General features: G+C 37.6%; 1 protein-coding gene across 6 annotated transcripts in view; it reads right to left on the reverse strand.

The window, feature by feature from the left end:
* The window catches only part of ndrg4 (NDRG family member 4), a 62,466-nt gene that overhangs the window by 13,901 nt on the left and 23,060 nt on the right, over nt 1–25,505 (reverse strand). For 3 of the 6 annotated variants that reach the window (XM_041997371.1, XM_041997369.1, XM_041997368.1), the window contains 3 exons: nt 19,033–19,123; nt 16,761–16,919; nt 11,755–11,793 (listed from right to left, as the gene is read on the reverse strand). In XM_041997371.1, coding sequence (XP_041853305.1) covers nt 11,755–11,793; nt 16,761–16,919; nt 19,033–19,110 — 276 coding nt within the window. In that variant the 5' untranslated portion in view covers nt 19,111–19,123. Of the gene's footprint in view, nt 1–2,547; nt 2,747–11,754; nt 11,794–16,760; nt 16,920–19,032; nt 19,124–25,505 lie in introns of those variants that run through there. The other 3 variants (XM_041997372.1, XM_041997373.1, XM_041997374.1) reach the window with 3 other exon arrangements.

The following is a 25,505-nucleotide window of genomic DNA, read 5'->3' on the forward strand; positions in this document are numbered from 1 at the left end:
CAGATCACACTCATTAATCTTCTAGAACAGGAATGTCAGGTCTCAGTTTTATACAGTAAGTGGGGCAGTAATTAATGGAACTTTTGCCCAAAATAATCAGGGATGGATTACGTTAAAGGGTCGAGCTTTTCAGGAAACTGCAAACAAAGCCAATATGGAGTCATTCTAAATAGAAAGCACCAGAATTTCACTCAAATTACATAATATAGTTAATTATTTGTGGTGTGTGGGGAACATAGTTGAGTGGATAAAGCAGTTGTTTTATTTATGGTGGACTGGAAGAATAAAATCTCAGACACGATCAAAGTCACTGATCTATTTACGGTTACTGATGTGGACTTTAGAGATTGAAAGAAAATGCCTTATACTGCATGTTATTTTGAATATTTATTATATTTTTCTTTATTCACATGAAAACCATGGAGTAAGTCTGGTATTTAAAAAACAGATCACCTTGTTAAAGACTAAACTTTAGAAAGAAGTATACTGGATACACATCAGCACATGGTGGCAAATTAAACTTAGATCATTTACCTTCAGTTGAATGGGATGGTTGGTTGATGTTAAAATAATCCATATAATTTTAAAACTACATTTTTGTATAATCATTTTTAAGCAAAGTTAACTAGTTTAAATATAATTAGCTATTATTTATTACATAGCCCCTCTACTGTGTGGATGTTTAAATGTTAGTTTAGTTAATAAATGAAGTCCCTCTATCAACAACAATTGACAATAATCATGATATTAAAATAATGAAATATTCATTTTAAGCTATTATTACAAATATGATTAAATCATGATGTGATGTCAGCTGACAAAATCAACATGTCATTAAGTGTTTTCTAGATTTTTGTCATTTTTTTGTTTTGTTTATTAAACATTCTTCACCTCCTGTTTTGGGTGGAAAACTGAATAGAAAATAGAAAACTGAAAAATTTGCTTGATCATACTTTTTTTTCTTTTTTTTAATCCTCTCCATGGTTTTTACAAATATTGCAGCAACATTCCTATTATGAATGCTTTTGCCCACAATGACTGTGGTGATGATCACACAAATGCACAATTATCAGAACGTTCTTTGATATAAAAATGCAAAATGAGATGTTTAATAAAATATTATAATATAATATAATATATATAATATATCTTAATCAGTTGATCACTTTCAATAATCCCCCATGTGTTTAACCAAAAGAAATCTGAGTGCGTCACAGAAACGATAAAATAATCTTATTCTTCTGTGATGTTTAAATAAAAAAAATTACAATGCACTGAATCCAGATTTGTAAGACTAATAGAGATGTAATAAAAAAGAGGTAGAAACAGGATCATGTTATGCTTTATAATCATAGATCTAATGTTGTGACCCACATTTTGTCAGCGTTTGCTGGTCACTGCTTGCCAAACTCAAAATGGAGGTACGAGGAAAGTGTTTTTATGAGCTGCACACTCTAGACACGTACACATATGCACACACACACACACACACACACACACACAGGCAGGGTGGAGTTTTAGCGTCATTATGCCTGGTTCAGGCTTTAAGCTACACTGAAGCCTCTACTGATGCTGCTGACTCTCCCATCTGTATTCTTCACTCTAAAGCAAACAGAGACCAAAATACACATGACACATCAACATTATTGTGCTCTTCTTTGCATATTCTCACACCTCAAGATATTAAAACCTTGCAAACATCTGAGTGAAAATCCTCAACCTGCTGCTGTCAGTCTCCAGCATCTCTCAACATTCACCTGTTATTTGAAACTTAGCACACATCCACATTGCAGCTATTTAAACATCTCCCAAATGACTCACTGCACCATGAAAACAGAGCAGATATTCACTACAATCCCCTCTAGCAGCAGATAGTCAAGCAGCCAACAGTTATCAGTTAATCCAGACAGATTATCTCACTATTATTTCAGCATTAATATCAGTGTTATCAGCATTCTAATTTGAGGCAGTTAATGCTTCGGTGACATTTCACAAACACATGAGCTCCCTGTGACCTTCACACAACCAACAGGAAACCACAGGAGGTCAATTTACATTTTTTTAATGGCAATGAAAGCCCAGTTTTAAAATACAATGAAGCATAATTTAGGGTCACAGCAATACATTTACATGATTTTTTTGTATATTACTATGAGAAAGGCAAAAGATTAAACATCGTGCATGCACGGCTGCAAGACATGCACACAACGCACACATTTTAATCATCTTTAGCAAGACTGCTCTTTTTTTCCTTCCACTAATTCTTCTTTGCAGAGGAATGAGCATCGGTGCATTGCACGGCATCTGTGTTAGCAAGCTTATGTGTGTCAGTGGGCCAAAGTCAGAGACTGACCCATCAGCTGAGACTGACTCTGCAGTTTCTCCCTCTGAATGAGATCGAGAGGAAAACACAGGCTACCACAACATATTAGACGTCAACATCAAGACACAAACAGAAGCATCTACAAATGTAAGAAATCTCAAAATCCAAAGAATCTAATGTGATGTATATGATGGTAATCTGTGTAAACAACCCTTATTACTCACCCCGTCCCAGCACTCAGGCATGGTTCCAGTATCTGTAGTCTGAGCCGATGAAAAACAGGAGGGAGCAGACAGGCAGGCAAGCAACCAGACCTCTCCTGTTTTAAGGGACTAGGTCTTGGTGAGCACGCACTGTAGGATGGAGAGCTGGAAGAAGATGCTGCAAGCTGCTGTCTTTGTCTGCTCTGCTTCGACCACACTCTTATGCTACGTGCTGCTGCCTTCCCCCTCCCCCTTCTCATCTTCCTCAAAACATCCCTCCCCTTTTCTCACACTGTGCCTGAAGGGCTGGTTGGAGACAACAGGCTCAGAGCACTGACTCCTCAGCCCGTGATTGGTCCGCTCTCCCATCACTCTTTAGCAGCTCTCTCATCAGCACCACTGCTCTGGTTTGGATTTGGTGCTGTTTTTTCCCAACTTTCCTTAGCAACCTTGTTCCAGCTGTTTAGGAATTAGGCCAGTTAGTTTAATATCATTTAATATCAGAAAGACATATCAGAATTATACAGTTAATTACCAAAAATTTCACATTTAAAAAGAGTTTTCTTCATTGTACTTTTGAAAGCTAATCACAAAAAGTGAGTAATGCAAATACAAAAAAGCACAGTAATCCACGTGATTTATTAGTGCGTGAATGGAACAGTGCATTGAGCAGGTATGTTGCGTCAGTGAAGCAAAGCATTTGTCAGTGTGTAAGAAGACCCCAAAGGAACATTACTATTTGAAGTCCGGAAACACAAATACGCCTTAGGTGTCATTGACCTACTTAACTACACTCTGCAAACATTACTTTACAGTCAACTTCCTATAAGCCTAACATGCACAGTTTACACAAAATGTACAACTCTGATCTCATGAATGATGATGTGCTGCTGCATTTGTATTTCTTAAATTCACAAAGTCTGACAAGCATTTCATACCAGCAGAATAGGCACATACTGTAAAAGCAAATGCAAGTGCAAAGTCTCTATTCTTACTGTTAATATTTATGCTAAATACAATTTTAAGCCATTTAGACATCTTGACAGTAAAATAGCAGCCTAGTTTATACAGAAAATGTGAAACAGTTGTCTATATCCACTTGTAAAAAATGTAATAGAGACACAGTTTATGGCTATACATTGGGAAATGGTTATCTATTCCAAGGTGGTTATTTGTTTTGTCTGCAGGGCAGGGTCCACAACACAAGGGGAATTGATGCGTGAATTCAAGCGACACATGAATAGTAAAATCTATGTAGCTCTTTGTACCATGTGGAGTACTTACACCCTAACTAGGTGCTTTTAACTCGTAAACTTAATCAGATGAGTGCAATAAAATAGTAAGATATGCAAGCAGGAATAGAGGTAGACAGCATTCTATAGGACTAGTTTTAAGCTAACAACCTGTTTGCCTGCAAATTAGCCCCCCGTGCCTTCTTGCTGTCACATATTGTGACTGTTTGTGGTCAAAACAACAGCAGCAAGAAGTATAAAGTTCATGTAAAATGCTGATTACTGATGATCTATCAAAACTTGATGCTAATGCGGTGGAAACAAAGTGAGAAAATGTTAAATTATAAAATTTTATACTTGTCTTGATATTTTAAACTAATACTGGCTGCACTTACAAACCCTCTCATCACTACCTTGTCACATCCTGATGTTTTTGACCTGTAGGGCCTTTTATGGTAAATACTTAAAAACAAAGTCTGCATGTTAACTTAAAAAAACAAACAAAACAAACTTCCAGTCAACATTTCTGGAAAATGAATGATGGTCCCAGATTTATGACGATGACCAAAACCCTTTATCAATATCCAATGGCAGCATTTCTCATTAATTCTATCTCTTCTCGGTTTCATTGACAAGAGGAACACAGCAAGGATGCCCCTTCTTGCCTCTTCTTTTTGCATATGTAATCGAACCACAAGCCATTGGAGTGTGACTGAGCCCACAGATTCACTGAGTAGTAGTTGGAAATGTTAAACATAACATTTCATTGTATGCTGATGATAGAATGCTTTTTTTGTTGTTGTTTTAACTAAGACCGAGATATCTTTTCCTGTACTTGCCGATCTACTAGGGGCCTTTGGTTCTATTTCAAGGTACAAGGTAAACAACACAAAGAGTATTATCATGCCACTTAATACAACGGTTAAAGCTATGCCCAAACTGAATATGACATTTTCATGGAATGAGACTTGCCTAACATATTTTGGCTTAAAACATTAAACAAACTAGACGAGACATTCAATCTAAACTATGGTCCACTGTTGAAGAAGGTGGGGCAAGAGTGAGATAGATGGAAAACACTGCCTATTTCCAGCCTTCCATATATTCATTTTGTACAAACTCTCAAAAGAATTTTGAGTAACCGTTTCATTTTACAATGAATTTGGGTGAAAAAAAAAAAAAAAAAAAAACTTTCAAACAATATAGCTACCCCCTTTTATGCTAACCCGGCTCTACCTGAGGTATTGAATGATGAATCCTGCTTGTTATGGTATTGTAAAGGTATTCAGACATTTGGTGACCTATTTGATGATGGGCTGTTATTATCCTTTTAACAGTTAAGAGTATTAAGTATTATAAGTTAAGTATTTTTAAGCACCTACAGGTTAGAGATTAGTGTAGAGTTCAGCAATATACCCTTTGGACTTGGACAATTATATAGTGGGTAAAGATTTAAAGAAATTTGCCTCAACTATGTACCAAATGTTACTGAAGTTTTCTGTGTGGCCCAGTAGGTGCAAAGTTTAAATAGGAGGAACAACTTAGGGTTGAATTTAAAGATGAACAGTGGAAAGTATTTTGTCAAAAGAGTCAGCCATTTTCTTTTAACAGTCGCCATAGACTGCAACAATTTAAATTGATTTATCGAGGTTAATATACACCACAGTTTCTAAATAAAATTAACCCCAAGCTCTCGGCTTTGTGTCCTCGATGCAAAACGGGACAGCGTAATGCACTGAAATGGAAAAGTGTTGCACTCCCATGTTTCTATATGTGACTGAATGAATTTGTCCTAAATATTTCACTCGGAAAAATAATGTATAACTTGAAAAAAAACCCAAAACAGGCAATGGGGCAAAATGGGGCAATTACTTTCTCTTCAAGAGGCACTCTGAAAATAAAATTTGATCTATTTATTATTCACATATTTGTAGGTTTTGTTAATATTATTTTATTATTTAGGACGTGTTTGACTTGTTTGAGTGAAATTTAAAATCTATGTGGGATTGTTGCACTTTTGTTTTGATTGCTTACATTTTATGAATCAGTTGCTGTTTGCAACAAGCATCTCCATTATTTTTGTCATTACTACATCCTGTGATGGCGACAGCAGTCTCATGAAACATATTTAGGAGGAGAAGGGACAATTAGAAAACCCTGCCCGGACAGCAGTATCGTATATGCTGCAAAGTGATACCAAGGGCTGTGAGCACTGATGACTTCAGAATGATAAGTCCCTCACGGTTACATTGGGAGAAGAATATATGGATTCATTCTGGCTGTTAAGCAACCATTTACTTGTGTTTGTGACGAAGAAATTGAAATTGTAACCCCATAAGCAGTTTCTGTTAGCTAAACATTTTTTTTTTGAGGGTTTTGGAGCTCTAGCTGAATAATCAAAGTGTATTTGACATTTTTGATGTTTGCTTTTATATCCGTACACAAAAATATCATAAAAATAAGACCTGAATAAAACCACTCTGGAAGATGGTTGTCAGCTGAGCTGAAGGTGAGGTGATTAAAAAAAAGTCAAAACCTAAAGTCTGCTGACAAACATCTCTCTTTAAGACGACACAAACCATTTTGTGGTTTTGTAAGATCTTCAGGGATGCTAAGTGAACTCTGAATTCATGCTGTATATTTCCAGTTGGAAAAAGATACAATATTAATGTGGAGAGTAAAAAGCGTACGTGCACATCCACATGGCTATGATGGTGTCTGCTGACTGCAGACTCTCCTCTCTGCTCTGTGTTGTCATTTATCACCCACCCCTTTGTCCAACCTCTACAACCCCATCCCCCTTTTCTCTCCCTCTATCTCCTCTTTTCTCACCCGATCTATCCCCCTTTCCTGCTGACAGAACACTTGGCATGCTGACTGAAATGCATTCATTGCTTTGACTTTGTCCCCCTTTCCCCTCCACGCTGGAGATTAACTCTCTCCCTGCTGACTCGGCATCGCCCCATCTGCTTTAAACATACAGTCTGCACTGGATGTGCAGGACGGAAACCGAAGCGTAGACTAAATGGAGGGTTAAAATATGTGCTGGAATTTCTTTTCACCTGTCTTTCTCTTTTTGGGCATTTTACAGTATCTGCTTGTAACGCATCCATTTCCATCTTTTTTAACGTATGCACCACAACACTTGCAATCACGACTCTGAGTCATGTATGTTTCTTTCATGATACATCAAATTTTGAATTTCAAAAAGCAAAACATGGTTTCTTGGCTTGTTTGGTTTCTGATAGTACCCGTTTTCTTATTGTGTGTAACACAAAATAAGACTCATGACTGTTTCTACTTTATAGTCAAACAAAATCTCTTAAAAATTATCTTTTCATAGAATGAAACATTTTAAAAGAACAACGTGTGAACTGCATCAGTCTAACAGGTTGTGGTTGGATGGAGAGTGTTAAATCTGTTTGACTCTCACATTATAGACTTTAGAGATAACTACGGATGTTCCGATGCCATTTTTTTCTGTCCAATACTGATTCCGTTACCTGGGGTTTAGGTATCTGCCGATGCCGAGTACAGATCCGATACCAGTGTTATTTTATTAAGAGGTCTATACATTCTATTTCATTCTTCAGCTTCACGAGACAGACATGAATCTGATTGACATGAGACTGATAAATGTTTGCTATTGCTAGTGCATCCGATAACAATACTTTGAGTTAAATATAAGATGAACCATGAACCACTAGTTTCCTCCTTCTTAGATGAATAATAAACAAGCGCAACAAGAAAGATGGTGCTAGCACCATAAAAGCCGATCAGCTGATCACCAATAGCCAGTCACGGAATAACAGGAAAGAGAGGAGTCGAAGCGAAGTACAAAACTGCAGGAAACAGTCTTTTTTTTTATTTTATTTTTTTTCCTTTAAATAAAGGAGTGCGAGTGTTGAACCCTTTCACTGGGAAAAGTGTGGGGGATGAGGGAGCGTTAACTCCGGTTAAAAAATTAACGCAATTAATTACTGCTGTTAACGCATTATTTCTGGCAGCCTTAATATTTATTTATATAATTCATGTTTTATTAAAAAGTGAATCCATGATGGTCACAGAGCTGTTTTAATTACTGAGTAAATAAACTCGGATCAAAGAATTTCTATTAAAAACTATTTTGAAATTGGACGTTCAGTCAAAGTTTTCCCCACAGAACGGGGGCTGTTAATCAAGGCCAATAAAGTCTAAGATGTTGTCTGTTATTGCAGTGGCTTCTTTCTGCAAATTCTTGATGTTTTTTAACAGCATTTGCCAACATTTGTTTTTGCTGTGGTTCAATGCACATTTCCTTTAAGGCAACAGACTTGTGCTCTTTCACGTGATTTCAACCAAAATGCTTCATAAAGTTGCTGGTGGTAAATTTGGCAGCATTCATGTCATCTCTGAAAACTTCAGCCCTGCATATTTTATAATGAGTAATGATGCCAAATACTAACATACCATTAAGGCTGAATGTTAGCACAACAGTGACTCAAACCTACTCAAAACAACGGTCACGCAAGACTGCATAACTTCCTGTGTCTGTGTGTGGTTGTGTTGGGCAGAAAACAAAGAATTATGATTCCGTTTCCATGGTATCGGATGGTGTTTAGAGAGAAATGCTCACCGATATCAATCCCCTTATCGGCGAGTATTTGCTATTATCAGTATCGGCCCATCCCTAGAAATAACCTCCACAATTCCATCTGTCTTTTAATGAGAAAGGTTCTGGGTAAAGGTTAGGCAAACACTGATTATAAACAAAGAATCATATTGTCTTTGAAATTACAGTGAACTTTAAATTAGTTAACATTAAATTCATTGTGTAGGCAGACTAAAATCTGCCTACACCAAGAAACTGCAGGGTCTAGATGCTTCCCTGCTCCAACACACAGATCCCTGTACTGCAAGCAATCAAACATAACCAAACACAACCACTTTGATGCTTTTAATTCTACCAGATGTACTACAACTAAAAATAGCTGGTCTTTTGAAAGAAGATGCCTAGAAATACACTATCAATGAGATGGACAGTAGATTAGACACTGGAGTGTCATAGAGAATCATTTTCAATTATGATTTTAATGAGAAGTCCTACAACCAAAACATCCAATTTGGTTGGTTGCATATTCCTTTAACCCCTTAAAATCCTTTCATTTTGGTCCACAACAAGTCTTTATCCATAATATATGACTTTATGGATAAAGACTTGTTGTGGACCAACTATTTTACTGGACAACCTTTACAGAAATGATGGAAAGTATCTTCAAAGAGATTTAAGATGCCTGCAGAACAAGACAAAAAAACTGCAAAGATGCACAAAAGAATATGCAAAACAACCGTAAACATTTATGCAAACACTCTAACAACTACAGAAAACAACTTTAAAGACATACAAAAAAATTCTACAGACATAAAAAGATGGGGAAAAGATGCATAAAGATTACAAAACGTTTAGCAAAATGATAATATCTATAAAAACTTGCCAGGAAAAGTTCCCTTAACGCATTTATTAATTGTGATAATTATACTGGAGGGCCGGGGCTTTGTATAGATTTTATGACTCCTAACAAAAATGTTAATGCTTATTAACAAACTGTGACTCTCACAGGGAAAAGATGAGCAGCATGAGATGGTGTCATCACAGAAAAAATCTTTTCATCTGGTGAGTGTGTGCTGCTTCATGAATGTCTGAAATCACTTGTCTAGAAGGTGTGAGATGTCTTTCACCAGAAGAACGAGAACAAAAACTAAAGAAAATAAATCATATATAAAACTCAATTAGTGATGGAATATTTTTCCTGAAGCAAGTTTTTTTATTCACAGCATAACAACCTCCTATTTTAGAGCAGATAATTAAAGATTTTCAGTACTTTACCATTATTAGAGTTTAGTAATACTGTATCCCACATGAAGCTGAGAAACAACACTGTGTTATCATGTGAGACGTGTGTCAGGCTGAAGTGTAAAAAGAGGTGAAAGAGAGGTGTTTCATGAGAAGTAAGTCACTGCTCCTGTCATCACATGGTGTTAAAAGTCTGAAGCTCTGATGAGGTCTTATGAAACAAATTGTATAACAATTCAAGAAACTTTAAAATAAGTGGCACTTCTGCTCTAATTAGTTAAGTTTTTGGAGTCTAACAATGCTTAGGGTTTAACTGTAAATGACTGATCAAACTGATAGCTCAGTGTTACAAAGGAAATGTACATTTGTCACACTACCACCATCTTTCAGCTGTGGACAGCTAAATAAAACATTTTTTTTCTAGCATCCAATTTTTGTGTTTGCTCTTGTTACAATCAAATCCAGATATAAGCCCTTATCACAATTGTTGAAACCTGCATGTTCTACTTGACCTGTTCCCAGAAGAATATTGTTGCATTTGTGCAGTTTCTGCAATGTACCTGCCTCTCACCTGCTAATTGCTGGGATAGGCTCCAGCTTCCACATAACCATGAATTGGACTAAGCCATATATAAACTGGATGGATGGATGGATGGATGGATGGATGGATGGATGGATGGATGGATGGATGGATGGACAGATGGAAATGGTATCTAATCTATCTGGAGAGAACCCATGCATACAAGGGGAAAACATGCCAACTCCACACAGAAAATCTGACCTAAATCTAAATTGATGTATCAGTGGTGAACAAGAAACTAGTACTAGTAGAGAGAACTGGCCAGTCCTTTGTGTGATTGCATGAAAACAATCAACTCGTCTTGAACATGACCACAAAAAATGATATGATTGTGCATTCTAGGAGGAATGGGAACAAGCCAAGCACTGCTGGAGAAGTAAAAATACCAGGAAACTCAGCCGGGCAAGAAATGTAACATCAAAGCCATCTACACGAAAGGACCGGACAGACTCAACTTCTTGAGAAAACTAAGATCATTCAATGTCTTCACCAAAATGTTGTTTGTTATGAAAAGTGCAATCAAGTTTGCAGCCACCTGCTGGGGCAGCATCATCAGAGACTTAAGGAGGATAAACAAACCGATCGAGAAGGCTGGCTCTGTGCTGGGAACAACTCTGGATCTGATTGTCCAGAGAGGAATGATGCACAAGTTGCTGAACACAATGGACAATTCTTCACATTCTTTTTCACCATCCCAATTACTGTCATTTTTAAGGTTAAAACTACAAAGAGGACTCATTGTTAAAGCCACAATCCTTCTGGTCAAGTTGTGCTACAGAGGGGCACTTGATGCACATCATTGAGACTGAGATTATTCTAGATCAGGGGTGCCCAAAGTCGGTCCAATGTTTCCTGATTCAACAAACCTGACTCAAATGAAATAGATCCAACAGCCTATTAAATTTTGCACAATGACTCATCAATTTGAGTCAGCTGCAGGACTGTGGCCCTTGAGGACTGGAGCTGGGCACCACTGATTTAAGGAGTATGTTAAATCTTTAAAAGTCAGGGGAAATGGTCTCTTATTACTGTCATTTCAACAAATGCTTTTGTAAATGTAATTCTGACCAGTCTCTTCAGATAATCTGTGTCCTAATTAATCAGCTCATCATCAATAATCCAAAAGTCTTAAATCAGATGCACAGTCAAGTGCAGCAAGAAAACCTTTATGAGCTCTCAAATATTTAAAAACAGACATCCAGCTAATCTGCATATAAGCAGGGACTACTTGAGTGAGTTTTGATAAGACAAAATGTAATGTCCTCAAACACTTTTCAATACAGATTAGTAACACACACCCAGGGAGAGATTCAAAACTCTAATGTAGGAGTGCTAGCTAAACGAACTGCAAGAACACATTTATTAATTTATTTACTTTTTTTTGGTCAAGAGAACAGCTTGATGTTGTTGCTGCTATATCTAGCCTTAAACTAATAAATCTATCTTTGAATTCACGCAGACATCACTGTTTATCCACATGAGCCACCACAACGGGATGACAAAAAAAATTAAGGACCCCAGTAAACAAAAAATATAAAGGTAAGAAAAAGGTAAGAGAGAGAAGAAAAGGTACTAGCTCTTACCTTCCAGTCGCCTGGTGGCATCAGCTGTTCACAGCTTTCCTGCAGAGAGTGACAAGCAGATAAAAGACATAGAAACAACATTAAAATTGGAGGGAGATAAGATGTCTGAACTCACAGACAGACACACTCCTCCCATTGTTGTAGCTGAAGCTGCTAGACTTGAAGAAGAGCTGCACAAACGGTGCACTGTAGGCCCACACCACAGACACAGAGAAGCAGTTTCCCAGAGGTACTCAGCAGCACACCATACACATTTTAAACATCCGCTGCTGCTGCAAGGTGTAGAAAAAGCCACTACTTTGAGTAAAATGTTCTCCTTCCTTTATACTTATTTATTTGGTATTGCATTAAATAAATTGGGAACTTGCACAAAATATATTTTTAAAACAAATGACAGGAAATTGACGCAACAGATGTCAAAGCAGCTTGACTTTGAGTACTTTGATGAAAAATCCCTGAATCCCACATATACCATGATTCAGTAAGACACTGCCCCCATTAGAACAAAACAGGTTCCTGCATCAGCCCTTTAGGAACATTTTAAAAAGAATAAGTAATAATAATTTGTGTATATGTGTGGTTTATTACCATGTGACATGTCAACATTGCTGTAGTATAAAAGTGTCAATCACAGCAGATTGTATGCAACAGGGTCATAAGGTCTCAGAAATGGTTTTTATCAAATAAGAGCTGAGAAGTTCTGTTTATAGAATAAAAATCAGTGTCCATAAACTTCTAATTTCCTTTTTCAGCTCTCACTTCATCACTTGAAGCTCAGTTTTGGTTTATGAGCAACTTAATTTCCACAAACTGTAAACTGTAGACATCTGTAGCATCAATATACTTCTTTCTTATTCTAAACTTGTTTAACTGTGGATAACTCAGACTGTATGTTAACTTTAACAACCCCCCCCCCCCTTAACAATTTGACTGTCTTACATCTTGATCTGCCAGAAAACATTTGCTAAAGCACATGTGGGAAACTATGAGCAACTCAATGTTAAAAAGTGAGGAAAGATGGGCTTTGTAAATTCAGGATGAGACAATGCAGCAGCCAGATCCCCCTTGCAATGAGACACCCCCTCAGTGATGTGAATCTATGAACAAAGAAGAGCAAAGCCCAACAATTTCCATTTGCCAAAACACTGATGGCTGTCAGACTCCATGACGTGCAGCCTGACTCCATCACTGCTGATATAATTTTACTAATTGAGGCCAATGACAGATGACAAACTGGCTTCAATCAATGTGACAACTGATTTATTGCTTTCCAAGTAGGGAAATTTTCAGAGTGATTGAACGCTTAGAGGGCATCTTACTGGAGAGGTGCTTATTCTTTGGGGAATATGGATTTTAGTCTGTTAAAAGGACAGGTTGACATTTTTTATGAAAATTTATCTTCTAACAAAGACATGATCAGATCCTCAGGCATGTTCGTCTGAAATTATTCTAATACTTTACAGAAAATATGCTTTTCTTATATTCTTCCAATGTAAGTGATAAAACAGTAAGAATAAAATTTGATTTTATTACACTTTACAGTTACAGCATTCTGAGATCATGAAAATCAAGCTGATTCCCTCCAAAAATGACATGTTTTCAGCACAATATCATTATAAAATGGGATTGGAGGGATAATCACACAAAAAGTTTTTATTAAATAAAAAAATGAATAAATAAATGTACAATAATAAATTAAAGATAAAATAATTGCACAAATGAACTGTATATACTATATATACATATATATATATACAGTATATATATTTATATATAAAACTCTGTGAAGCATCACTAGGTCTTAATAACAGACTGCTGAATGGAGCCTAGAAGGGGAAATTTCCTACTTTAGCCTGATACAGTTTTATTTGTCAGGAGCTCCAGGGCCTTCTGTGTTATTTATTTTTATAATTACATAGGGATACTGAGGTTTGCTGTGCTGTGAATTAATGGGTACAGCATTAGGTCCAACACAGATTTATAGACTATAAAGTATAATTACATTGCATCCCATCGTATTGTACAACATTTACTTTGGAGACAGAAATGGCTGGTCAGTTTAGCTCCCGTGTTTTTTTGTTTTGTTTGTTTTTTTTTTATTACTACAAACTGTGTTTTTTAGCAAACTGTAGTAATGTAGAACTGTGCTGGCTTTTGAACTGTGTGCTGATAACAACTCAGCTGGTCCTTCTCCTTTTAACAGTTAAAAGAAATTCAGCTGTTGATTCCTCAGACCAGAAATCAGTTCATTCGTCTTTAAACCATCTGAAATTAACTTGCAATAAATAACCATGTAAAACAAATAAGGACACTATACAATAAAAACATTTTTAGAAAGCAACTTGATCTCAGAATGCTACAGTCAGATATTTCAGGGTTCCTTAAGGATCTGATTACTGTTTTAAGACAAGCATTAAAAACATAAACCCATCCTTTAAAGATGTATTTGCATGAAACATTATCTTTTTTATAAATAAATGAATCCTGATGTGCAATAAAATAACACGTGCTTAAGATCCTTTTTTTTTGTTTTGTTTTGTTCTGGTGCAAGTTGACTCAACCCAACCTGTGTTATTTCAGCACACGCCATTTATTTGTGCTCTGCTGCCTTTGTAAAGCCTAAAGCAGAGCAGGAACACCTGGAAATCTGGATCAAACAAAAAAATAATTAAGGACATGCATGTGAGGTTAGATATCAGAGCAACCGAACAGATGGTGTTCACATTCCTTCAGTGTTAGACATGCACAACTATAGGTTTGTGAAGTCAGGTGTGAAATTCTGAAGATACTTCTGAAAGAAAATATGACAGCATTAAAGATGGATACTGCACATATATAAAGTCAAAAGTAAAAGTGGAGGAAAGGTGAAGTCACATTTTAGTTAGTTCATAGTGATAACTAGAAAAAGACACACAAAAAAAAACACACATCACAAAAACAAGATCTGAAGCTGCCCTGTAGAGCAATATGTCACCATCAGACAATATTGAGGGAGTTAACTTCTCCAGTATGTGGAAGAGCTGGATGTGTGAAGGAAAGAAGTCTAATAAACTGATCTCTCATTTCAGAAAAAAATGTGAAGCTAAAAGGGCAACTTCAGTCCCTGTGGGTTTCATGCAGATGGATATTTGTTTTCAGAGGTGAAACATCAGGGATGACAGTACAGTGGTCGGACCAGCAGGTGGCACTCTTCTCCTCTTTTTTTAACTCCCACCCCTCATAGAGCAACTTGGAGTGTGTGTGGCAGCTCATAACAAAGAGATGGGAGACTATAGACACTGACTATTGAAACCAGTGGGAGTAAAGTCTTAAAAGTGGTACAGACTGTGAAATGTGTAAGGCCGTATGCTGATGAGGTGCTGCGATGCATTTCTGGCGTCTCTGATCTCTTTTTCTGTGAGCTGGTTTCGTGAATGAAGATTTATGACCTAAATTCAAGGTTTTCATTCTTTCTTTCTTAGCAGCACTGAATCACTGCAACTCTAAATTTAAGTCTTCAGATCCAGGCAGATAAAGGGCAGACTTGATTAAGTAGATCCTCATGATATTGGGAATAGGTGTCCAGAGAGAACAGAACATAGTACGGTATGCGCAGTTGTGTTTTGCATTGCTGCTGAGGCATTTGAGCAGAAGCAGCCAAATGCAACAGGAACGTTGCATGTTGTTGTAAACCTTATGCATATCAAACCAATAAGCCACATATTTTAGCACCTTTTGTGGGTGTAGCCTGCAAGGAACTAGTTTAATGAATGAAATATCAACACAATACATCAAAATGTGTGCATCAATGGCACATTAACAATGATATTTGAACACTTTGGTTACTCTAATTACTCTGCATAGTGAGGCTAGTTAGCTTTTAGCTAGTTAGCTTTCTGTGGTACTCTCTAAATTCTCTTTCTACAACCAAATCAGTTTGAAATTTTAGCTTTAAAGCTAATTTTAAACCTGAAAACAAGTCAGCTGGTTTTGTTTGTATTTATCTCAACAGCCTTAACTAAGAAATCTATTTTCTGCCTATTTTCTTCTTTTTTAAGTTTCTTTACTCAATTTTTTATTTTCAGTTTCCTGAAAATCCAAGATATCTTAACTATTATTCTGAGGCAGCATTTTATAGCATTGTTGGGCATAAATAAAAACTTGCTAGCAATGCTTCAAGGGTTTCTGGTGGAGCCAGCAGGAATCCTGACTGATCTTTGGAATATTATCTTCTCTTTAATAAATCAGTCCCTGTTTAGATAGATTATTAAAAGGCTTATATAGAAACTTGTTTTGAAATTTCCTACAAGAACCTTTAAGCTAGAAAAGCAGCTAGAAAGCTTCCTACAATAACATCTTGCACCTTATTTGAAATTCTGTTCATGAAGAATAGGATCTTTAGGCTCTGATATCTTCCTTTTACTCTTTGTTAGTAGGTGTATTATGTGCACAATCATGCATGTTCATGCACCAGTTGGGATTTTAATAAAAAAGAAAGTACTGCACTTTTGTACAGTTTGGAGGTGTTCATTATAAAGGGGCAGAAACTATTGTCATCTAGAAGTAAAAAAGAGAGAGAGATCTATTTGGGGGTTTATCGCCTGATCTTGTAGCTCTGCTACAGCAAACTAATGTTGATGTCCATTAACTCATCTTTAAAAAGAGATTTTCAGCCTGGAAATATGCAGACTAAAGTCTTTTGAATATGTCTCTGGGGGCAACAAGCAAACAACAGCAAATATTTCTGGGCTTCTGTGGCATAGTGGATAATAAAAGTCTGGGCCAAGATTGATCTGTTGTGGTCAAAGGTCATTGTTTGAATAGACAGGAGAAGGAAATACCAGTGAGGATTTTCTAAAAGAGATACTAACTAAATACTAACACAAAAATGAATATACGCTTCATGAATTAATCTAAATATTTTATTCCTGTATTCGTGTTTTAATCTCAGTTATTGTTCTCAGCTGTGTTGTGTAGTTGAGTTTGTGTACTGGAACTCAAATGTTTCTGCTTGTTCTGGTAGTTACCGGGATGACCCCGCTGGTCCGACGGCGGGTCTGGCGGAGCCAGTGCCGTGCGATGACATGCCAGCGGTGAGTGGGGCGACGAGGGGGAGGGGGTTGGTTAGGGGGCGCGGGGCTGGCGGGGCACGGGAGCCCCTCCGTTGCCTCCTCTCCTTTTTCCTGCTGTGTTTTGGAACAACAAGCACAACAAGGTGATTATTGGGAAACAACCGGGGCAGACACACCAACAACAGTCAACATAAAGACGTGATCATTTTTAAATATGTTCCATTCTCTGATGCAGGGCTTATGGACGCCTTAGAAACAGCCTTGGTGATCCTTCAGCCTTTAAATGTTCAAAGAAGAAACATCTCCCATTTTATTACTTCTTTTCTTTTCTTGCATCACCAGAAAGGTCAAACTGAAGATCTGCAGCTCTCCTTTAATTGGAATAGACGGACAGGTTGTGGGCGGAGACCTGCTGGATTGTGCTCATATGCAGTTTAAAACCAGTATCATGCTACATCCATGTCATTAGCAAAGCTGTAGAGTAGAGAAGGACATTTATTAACAGGTATGCAGTTTTCAGAATTAACAGGTTCTCAGACAAGTCAAGCACATATTTAGATAGTTCACATTTTGATTTTAATTTCACAACTATTCGTGTTTTTAAACACTAAAACTTTCCAGAATATTACATTTGTTGAACTAATGTGGACCCAAGTGCTCCACAGCAATATTAGTGTTGTAAAACTCATCAAGGTACCTCTAATCTGCCCTAATATTTACTTTTTTTTTCCATAATAGCACCTAAGACCGTATCAGAAATAATATTTTATTTAAACAAATAATCAGAATTAAATCATTAAATGGCATGCATGGAAATTTTAGGATACAGAGCATGACACTCCCACTACCATGCTTCACTGTTGGAGATATAACCTTTTCTTTAACGGTTTAACTGCATTACCAACACCAGTTTCTAGTCCATTTCATTTTACTAGAAAATTATTTAATTTCAACTGCCTCTCTCTGGTTTTTAATATGAAGTGAATGCAGCATTTGCCAGGCATAACTTGTTGTGACTTTTACCAGTATTTTGTGCCAGGACATAATCACTCAGTAACTGCTCTCTTAAAGGTCACTTACTGGCTGTTGCACAACAACAGAGCTGCAGAGTTTAAATAAGCTGTGAGGTAGAGAGGTGGCAAAAAACAACTAAGTGTGACCGAGCAGAAGAGGTCTTTCAAACGTTCGATAAACCGAGCAACTCATTGAGCCATGCAACATGTAACCAGATCAATGAGACAGCAATCAATGGCTTTGATTATTTACCAACAGCAAGCCATAATGAGCAGGGCTATGACAATGGCAGTTCAATGCACTCATGTTGATGCATGGCATATTGTTATTATAAACAGAGTTTTTTAAAAAATCCTGACATCCTGTATCATCTGGGTGAAGGCTCACTTCTGAGACACTGGCAAACTGAGTCATGGCTGAGTCACTGGTTACATTCGATGTCTCTCCTTGACTCTTTCAGCACAAATAAGAGATTCAACAGAAGCAAACAAATGCTCTGCATTTATTTATGCGTATTTTCTTGATTTCCTGGGCTCTCATAATTTTGATCAACACCATGATGCAACAGTCTTCTTATAATTTATCATTTATAGCTTCCAGTCATTTATCTCTGAGCTTGTCATGCTTCTGTTTTGGCTCCTCTTGACATGGTAGGCAGAAATAATAACCATCTCACTAAAGAGCTGTTTGAACATTTTAAGATGATAATGAAATTAGCTATATTCAGGCATAAATCTTGCCTTTTCAAGTCACTTTAACATCTGGCAAGTCTCCAGCATTTCTCTCATTCCTGCATCAGAGGAATTCACGAGGCCCTGATTCTGCCTCAGCTGCTACCTGTTGCTTCTTTATTGGACAAGTGGAGTGGAATAAGTGGCGTTTACATAACCGCCTACTCCCAGTTCTCTGTTTTTGATTCCCTCAGCCCTTCACCATTCTCAGTCTCTCTCTCTCACACACACACAGCTTAAATAAGCTTTCATCTTCTCAGTATTTTTATTGGAGTCTTGGTTGGATGGAGTGTATTAATTTTCTCCAGTGCTGGTAAACAAGCACATTGTTCTCTTTATAAGCCATCACAGCTAATGAGCACAAAGATCTCTGTCTTAATATGCCAAGAGTTTTAGACGGCTTCACTAATCACATGTGAACACCCAGATAGGGGGGATTTGGCAAGAAGAGGACATAAAGGCAAAAAACTAGGAGGACTGACCACGTCTGAGTCCACTCCTCTCTTCTCCGGCAGTAGGGGCTTCTCCTCTGTGAACTGCTGCTCCTTCATTCCAGCCATCCTGGACAGCAACCTGAAATCACCATAGCAACATGCAGACGAGTATACACTGAGGTTATATTACAAATGTATTGCATAAAGCCCTTTCTGTTCTCCCATTTATGAATTTAAAAAACACTAGTATTGGCATTGTGTTGCATGACAATGAGAGTGGTGACACCTTCCTTTTTGGGGTAATTTCACAAATGTACATTGTGAAATTTTGGAAGGAATCAGTTCAGTAACTGAATGTTGTATTGAACAGAACAGCTAACAGGTAAAATAATGATTGGAAATGGAATCAAGTTGGAAATGAATATGTGGCACACTGACCCTCCTCTTCCAAAAGAAAAAAAAATGTAACCAACTCAGACTCAATGACCACATTCTCTGATCACATTTCATTGTGGCACCACAATAAAATAATATAAGGAAGTATCTTGTGATGTTTTCAGATTCAAACATAGAATTTAATCTCAAAAACTAAAGTTCAGGTAATAGTTGCTTCAAAAAGCCTTGAGGCGCCTTCACACCTCTGTCCATTTGGGAAATATTCAGCCCATGAATCAGAAATCTACAACCCAACTCTTTCATTTGTAAAGGAGTAATGTTAGAAGTTTTCTGGTTTCTTCAGACCAAACACAAAGTGAAATATCACCTTGCTTTTCTCACACAAAGATGAAAGCTTTTGCAGCATGGTGAATATTCATCTCTGGTTTGGTGGTTACCACCATGGATATCATGCACCTTAGCCACAATTACTTTCCTCATCAAAATGAGCTACCTTGTTCCTGTCACATAACATGTATTTTAGATTTTTTTAGGCATGATTCTAAGTCTCAAAAGTTCAAATATATGATTAATTTTCTCCAATGTTTTTGAAGTAGCAAGGTCCTACCAGCAAGGCAGATGACAGCCTCGCCAGGTATCAAGGTGACAGAGCATCAATGGCTTTTTACGCTACTAAGACTAGCTTTATCTCCAAAAGCTATCTTATACTTTTTGTGCTAGCTGTCACATGAAAGCTGTAGCATTGGTGGTTGCAGATTCAAAAACTTGGGCATGGGAGGAATTTGACAAGGCCATGGAGAAGGATTTTCGGTTGGCCTGAAAGAAGTTCTATCAAACTATTTCATGGCTCAGGAAGGAAAAGCAGAGTAGTACACCCTGGACTGGGGATATTGTTGAGAGAAGAAACACTTTGAGGACCCTTTAATCCAGTCACTATGTCTTCTGCTCAGGTGGCAGGGTCTGAGGCCTTGGAAGAAGACATGCCCATCACCTTGGCAAATGGTGGCAGTGCACCAGTGGTAAGTAAGATTCCCACCAAGATGCTTCTTCTGATTCACATCTCCTAAATATAAATCATACCCAGCGCTAGTTTCCTGGGTTATTATTAAGAGTCTTATGTTTTCAAACTTTTCCTTTTCATTATCATTAAGACCATTTGGAAGACTCAGTGCATTAAAAATAGTTGTATACCTCTGCCCTGATGCCTTGTCTCAGAGCTGGATGGAGGTCTTTGGACTTGACATGCAGGGTAAATTGTGGGGTCTTTTAGTTACAGGTGTTTCTATCAGTTTTTCCCAGTTTGTCCGTTTTTGCAATTAAGATTCTTTACACATCTAATTGGTAATTAATGACAACACGAAGAGTCTGAATACGAATGTGAAATTTAAGTTTTGGGGATACTAAAGGTAGATTGATTTAAATCATAATAATCTAGCCCAGTAACACAGTAAGAGCGCAAATACTAAATAGCTGTTGTTTTAGTTGTGCTGGGCTCTAATTTGTTTCCATTAAAAATGGCTACCTAACTATCTGAGGAAACTAATGAGAGTCGATTGTCCACAGAAACTCTTGCTGAACTTCCATCACTATGTTATAGCGAGAGTGCTGATCTATGGACTTTTAGTGTGGTTCTCCAGCTGCAACAAGGCTGAACAACATGAGCGCCAGAGCATGAAAACAGCATGGAGGATCTTCTGGGCCAGTCTCCCAAAAATCACTTTGATCCATACCAGCTGCTGTCTGAGGAGAGTGCACAATATCCTGCATGACCCAGCATACCCGGCAAATTATTTGTTTCAGCTGTTGCCCTCAGGGAGAAGATACATCCATCCAGGCCAGAACCAATAGACTGAGCCACAGTCTGTACCTTCAGGCAGGGCGGCTGCTCAATGGTCACTTATCCCCTCTCCCATCCACCCATACCCCCTTATATTACATTCGCCATGCAACTACAATAACTGTACTGGACTTTGCATTGTTGCAATACTTATCCCATGTAAAAATCTTACTCCACAAATCCAGTCCCTTTCTCTCTTCCTCTCTCCCTCCGTCTGCTACCTCTTTTAGAACTGCTGCTGTTCGCTGCTATGTAAATATGCCCTTACACTGTTAATGTACAGCTCTTTGGGTTTGTCGCACTTTTTATTGTTATGCCAGATAGGTTATGTTTAAATATTTTCTTATTTTCTACAATGACAATAAACATTGGATTAAACTGAATTAAACTAAAGAAAACTGCAGACACATTCAAAATTGAGGTCAAAATGGATGCTTACTGACCGTGATTATTCTGTAAGAAGAGGAGCAACGAAGTCCACGGAAGTAGACTGTTATTCCAAAGATAACACGAAGACTGAAACTGAATAAAGGCCTAATTAGGCCGACTGCTGTGTTTCAGGACATGGCCAATACACACAGTAGAGTTAGACAACGTTAGTACAATTACAGTACTAGAGCATGACATCAGTCCACCGACGCAAGAACACCAAGAAGTATGATCACACTAGACTCAGGGCTAATTCAGTTTCTGAGAAATGCTGGCCACAACTCTCTACATCCAAACTGGAAGATCAATTATTATATTGTTTCTATGTCACATCAAATGGCACTGTCAGAACTGCCAAAACGACCAATTAAATTATTTGTTCATAGCTTCAAACATGACCCCTACAGGCAGCAAGAGGGATGCACATTTACAAAGCAAAGGAAACATCAGTAGTGCCTCTTTAAGAAGCCCTAAAATTCTCCTAATGAGGACACGGGTGGGTGTGGATGGTGCAGCTACTTGCAATGCTTTTAATCATGGGCAGTTTGACAGCTAGATACAAGAACTTTTGGATATGTTAAATAAAAAATGCAGCAACACTTTCCTTAAACACATTTTTCACTTCTTGGTTGGATTTAAATATGCGGCATGACTGGTTTTATTGGGTTTATTGGGTTTGTGGGGTTTGTTGGGTTTACAGAGTAACATCTTGTGTCCAGCATTAGACGGTGATCATGGCTTGGACTCCATTTTGACACGTTACATCCTGTTGTTTTCACAGTCACCAGATGTTAGATACTCTATTATAATTCTCATAATTTACTCATTATTGTCTGTAAACAAACCTTTAGGTATGAGATTTAAGATAAATTATGTATGTATGACAAATGTAAAGGAAATTGAAAGACTAAAGCCTTTCCACCAACGGGTGAGGGTCAGGTCAAGACGGTTAGGGTGCATATATCATTTGTAAACTGTCATTTCATTACTTTCCCACAGCCAACTGTAACCTTACCTGCGGAGTATCAGCAGTAGATGCCTCGGCTACGTAATAGCATGACGCCATTGCAGCGCAACGCCTTCTCTTAAGTATGACCACAAAATGACTCAGAAACAAAGGAGCAGAATAGCAGTCATCCAGTTTGTGTTCTTTCTACTTAGGGGTTCTTCGTAACGCCATTTTAAACAACGATTTAATCAACAAAAAGAAAATCTGTTGCTCTAAACAAGGAGCCATTCCTGCTTTGTCTTTATGCCTGGTCGCACTGAAAGTGACTTATTTTTTTATCTAAGCAACGGAATAAAGTGTATCGAGCTCCACCTTTTTGGGTCAGATTGGTTAGATTGTAACCCCAACAAAAGGGATCCTAAAAAGTGGAACAGGTCAGGTTGGATATTAGGGTACCCTTCCCAGTTTTCATGTGTGCAAATGCAAACCCACTCTGACCCATTGGTGGTAACAGGGCTTAATAAGCACATACAAAAAAAGTTAACTGTATATGGAAAATCAGCGTAGTTAACACAACAAAACATTACAATTAAAGTAGTGATTAAAGAAAACAAATAGGTATGTTCTTGTATGTAATTGTGAATCATGCCACCTTCTTTCACCGCAGACGCCAAATGGAGTGTCATCATGTGACCCTGGTACCCCACTCACTGTTGCAACCGCGTTTACCAGCTTGGTTTCAAGGATACTGAAAGATCCATCACTCTTGCCTCATCTGTGTTACCCCCGGCTGTTTTCAAGTAAACAAAAAGAAACCACAAAGAATTTCCCCCTCTTATCAAAAACCCAAAAATACAACAATGAACCTCCAGAAAATGTCGGTAACTCCCCTGCACCAGAGAAGGCAACTTCAAGAATTTCCCTCTAAGCAGCTGCCAGCAATTTATCTAGTCAAACTGACTCTATTGCATAATAATAGTAAAGGCCAATAGGCAATAATTAGCATCTTCTCATTTAAAAAAAATAGAAATAAAGAGATTTGGAGGGAAGGAGATGAAGCAAATAGGTCTAAAACCTGGATGCACCGAGCTAAAAATAAATTGATTAATTTTTTGTGAATAAAATCACCTTCACTCTGGTAACAACAGCACACAGTGAACATCTCTGTGCCTCCTTCCTTCTTCTTTTCTGTCTCTCCAGCCTCTATTGTGCTTTGCATTTCTCTCTGGTAGTTATTCAGCATTATCTGTACGGTTTATCTGACACCCTTAAAAAGGCAAAGCCCAGATGCCACTTACAGTCACTCCAAGCAGCTGATGAAGTGTGGTTCTGTGTGTCGCCCAACAGTGTTAGATCTACTTAACAAGGAAAAAAACATTAAAAATCCACCCACCCTAGGAAATGACGCACAGCATCCCTGCACAGATTTTTAAAGTCACACCAGTCAAAATACGTGAATTACTGTCTCTGCACCACTGGCAGAATGACACAGTCTGACTTTGTGGGCACAGAGTCCTAAAAGCTTCTGGTAAATGAAAACAATACATCAACCGTGAAATGTAGGATGAGAGCAGTGGTGGCTGTCGTACTCAAATTCTCAGTTTTAAAAAATAATCTTAAAATGTTAGGGAAAAAAATGATGTAGCACTGGAATTACAACAATGGACCTCATCTGAAGGCTATCGGTTTGACTACAGCTCGGTCTCAAAGCTTTGTGTTTGGCTTTTAGTTATCTCTGCTTTGGTCTTTCTGGAGCCACAAGAGGTCATTTTTGAAAAGGGGAATGGGGCTGAAGGATTGTCCTTGTAAGTTAAGGCTGGGCAATAAAATGATCTCAAACTCGCAATTAAATTCATCTTGATAAGCACCAACTACTGGTCTGTGTGTATTCCCTCAACATACTCCAGACCAGTAGTTGGTGCTATTGCAAGAAAATCCCAAAGGGAAACAAGAAAAAGAAAAATACAATAACCTGGCAGTGGACTAAGGAGGGAAAACAAGCAAAAATGTAGGAGAGAAAAACTTAATATGCATTAGCCTCTTAACCTGATGAATTAGTTCACATCTCCCTATTGCAAAATCAATATGGAAGTAGTTTGGATTTAGAAAAAACAATGAACTTATTTGTATTATGTGCAGACCTTAGTCTCATTTGGTGAATCCCAAGACAAGAAACACAATTTGTTTAATCGACTGAAAAACATCATCCACCAACCACCCTTCTTGACTGAAAAGTACTTCTGATTGGATAAGCTGACACACACACACTCACATGACACATTTTTACGCGGATTAATTTGATTGGATAAACACAGCTGGTGATGGTGTGCAGCTGGTTGAGCAATACAGCAAATTTTCATATCAATCCGATACCAAGTAAATACAGGGCAAATATTACCGAAATCAGTACCAATTCTTGTTGCTTTAAATTTCACAATCAGTTAATGACGTTGCCTTTATTTACTGATCATCATTATGATCATCATAAAACACAGTACAAAGATTTTTTTTCAATTAAAACATTTTTTACTAACAAACTAAATGGCAGAAATTTAATTTAAGCGTTTTTGTTTGTAAACAACAGTGTAACAAAATAATGGAATAACTCTGTTATTCCCTTTTATCACACATAACTGTTTAAAAAATAGCCAACAGTGCAAATTAGCTAAACAAAAGCAAAACCTGTTGGTTGGCTTTCATTCATATTCTTTGGCTTTTTACCCATGAGACCATCTGAAATAAACATATCGATCTTATCATGCTGGAATTGAACAATACTGATATTAGCCTTGGGGTTAATACTATCGATATTTGGATCGATCTGCCCAGCCCTGCTGAGCAGCCACTACTTAATACTGCCAGTAATAATGTACTTTCAGGCACTGCTGTATTGGCTCCAAAAGAACAGAT

The sequence above is a fragment of the Melanotaenia boesemani genome, chromosome 10 (assembly GCF_017639745.1).
Source record: "Melanotaenia boesemani isolate fMelBoe1 chromosome 10, fMelBoe1.pri, whole genome shotgun sequence".
NCBI classification, from domain to species: Eukaryota; Metazoa; Chordata; class Actinopteri; order Atheriniformes; family Melanotaeniidae; genus Melanotaenia; species Melanotaenia boesemani.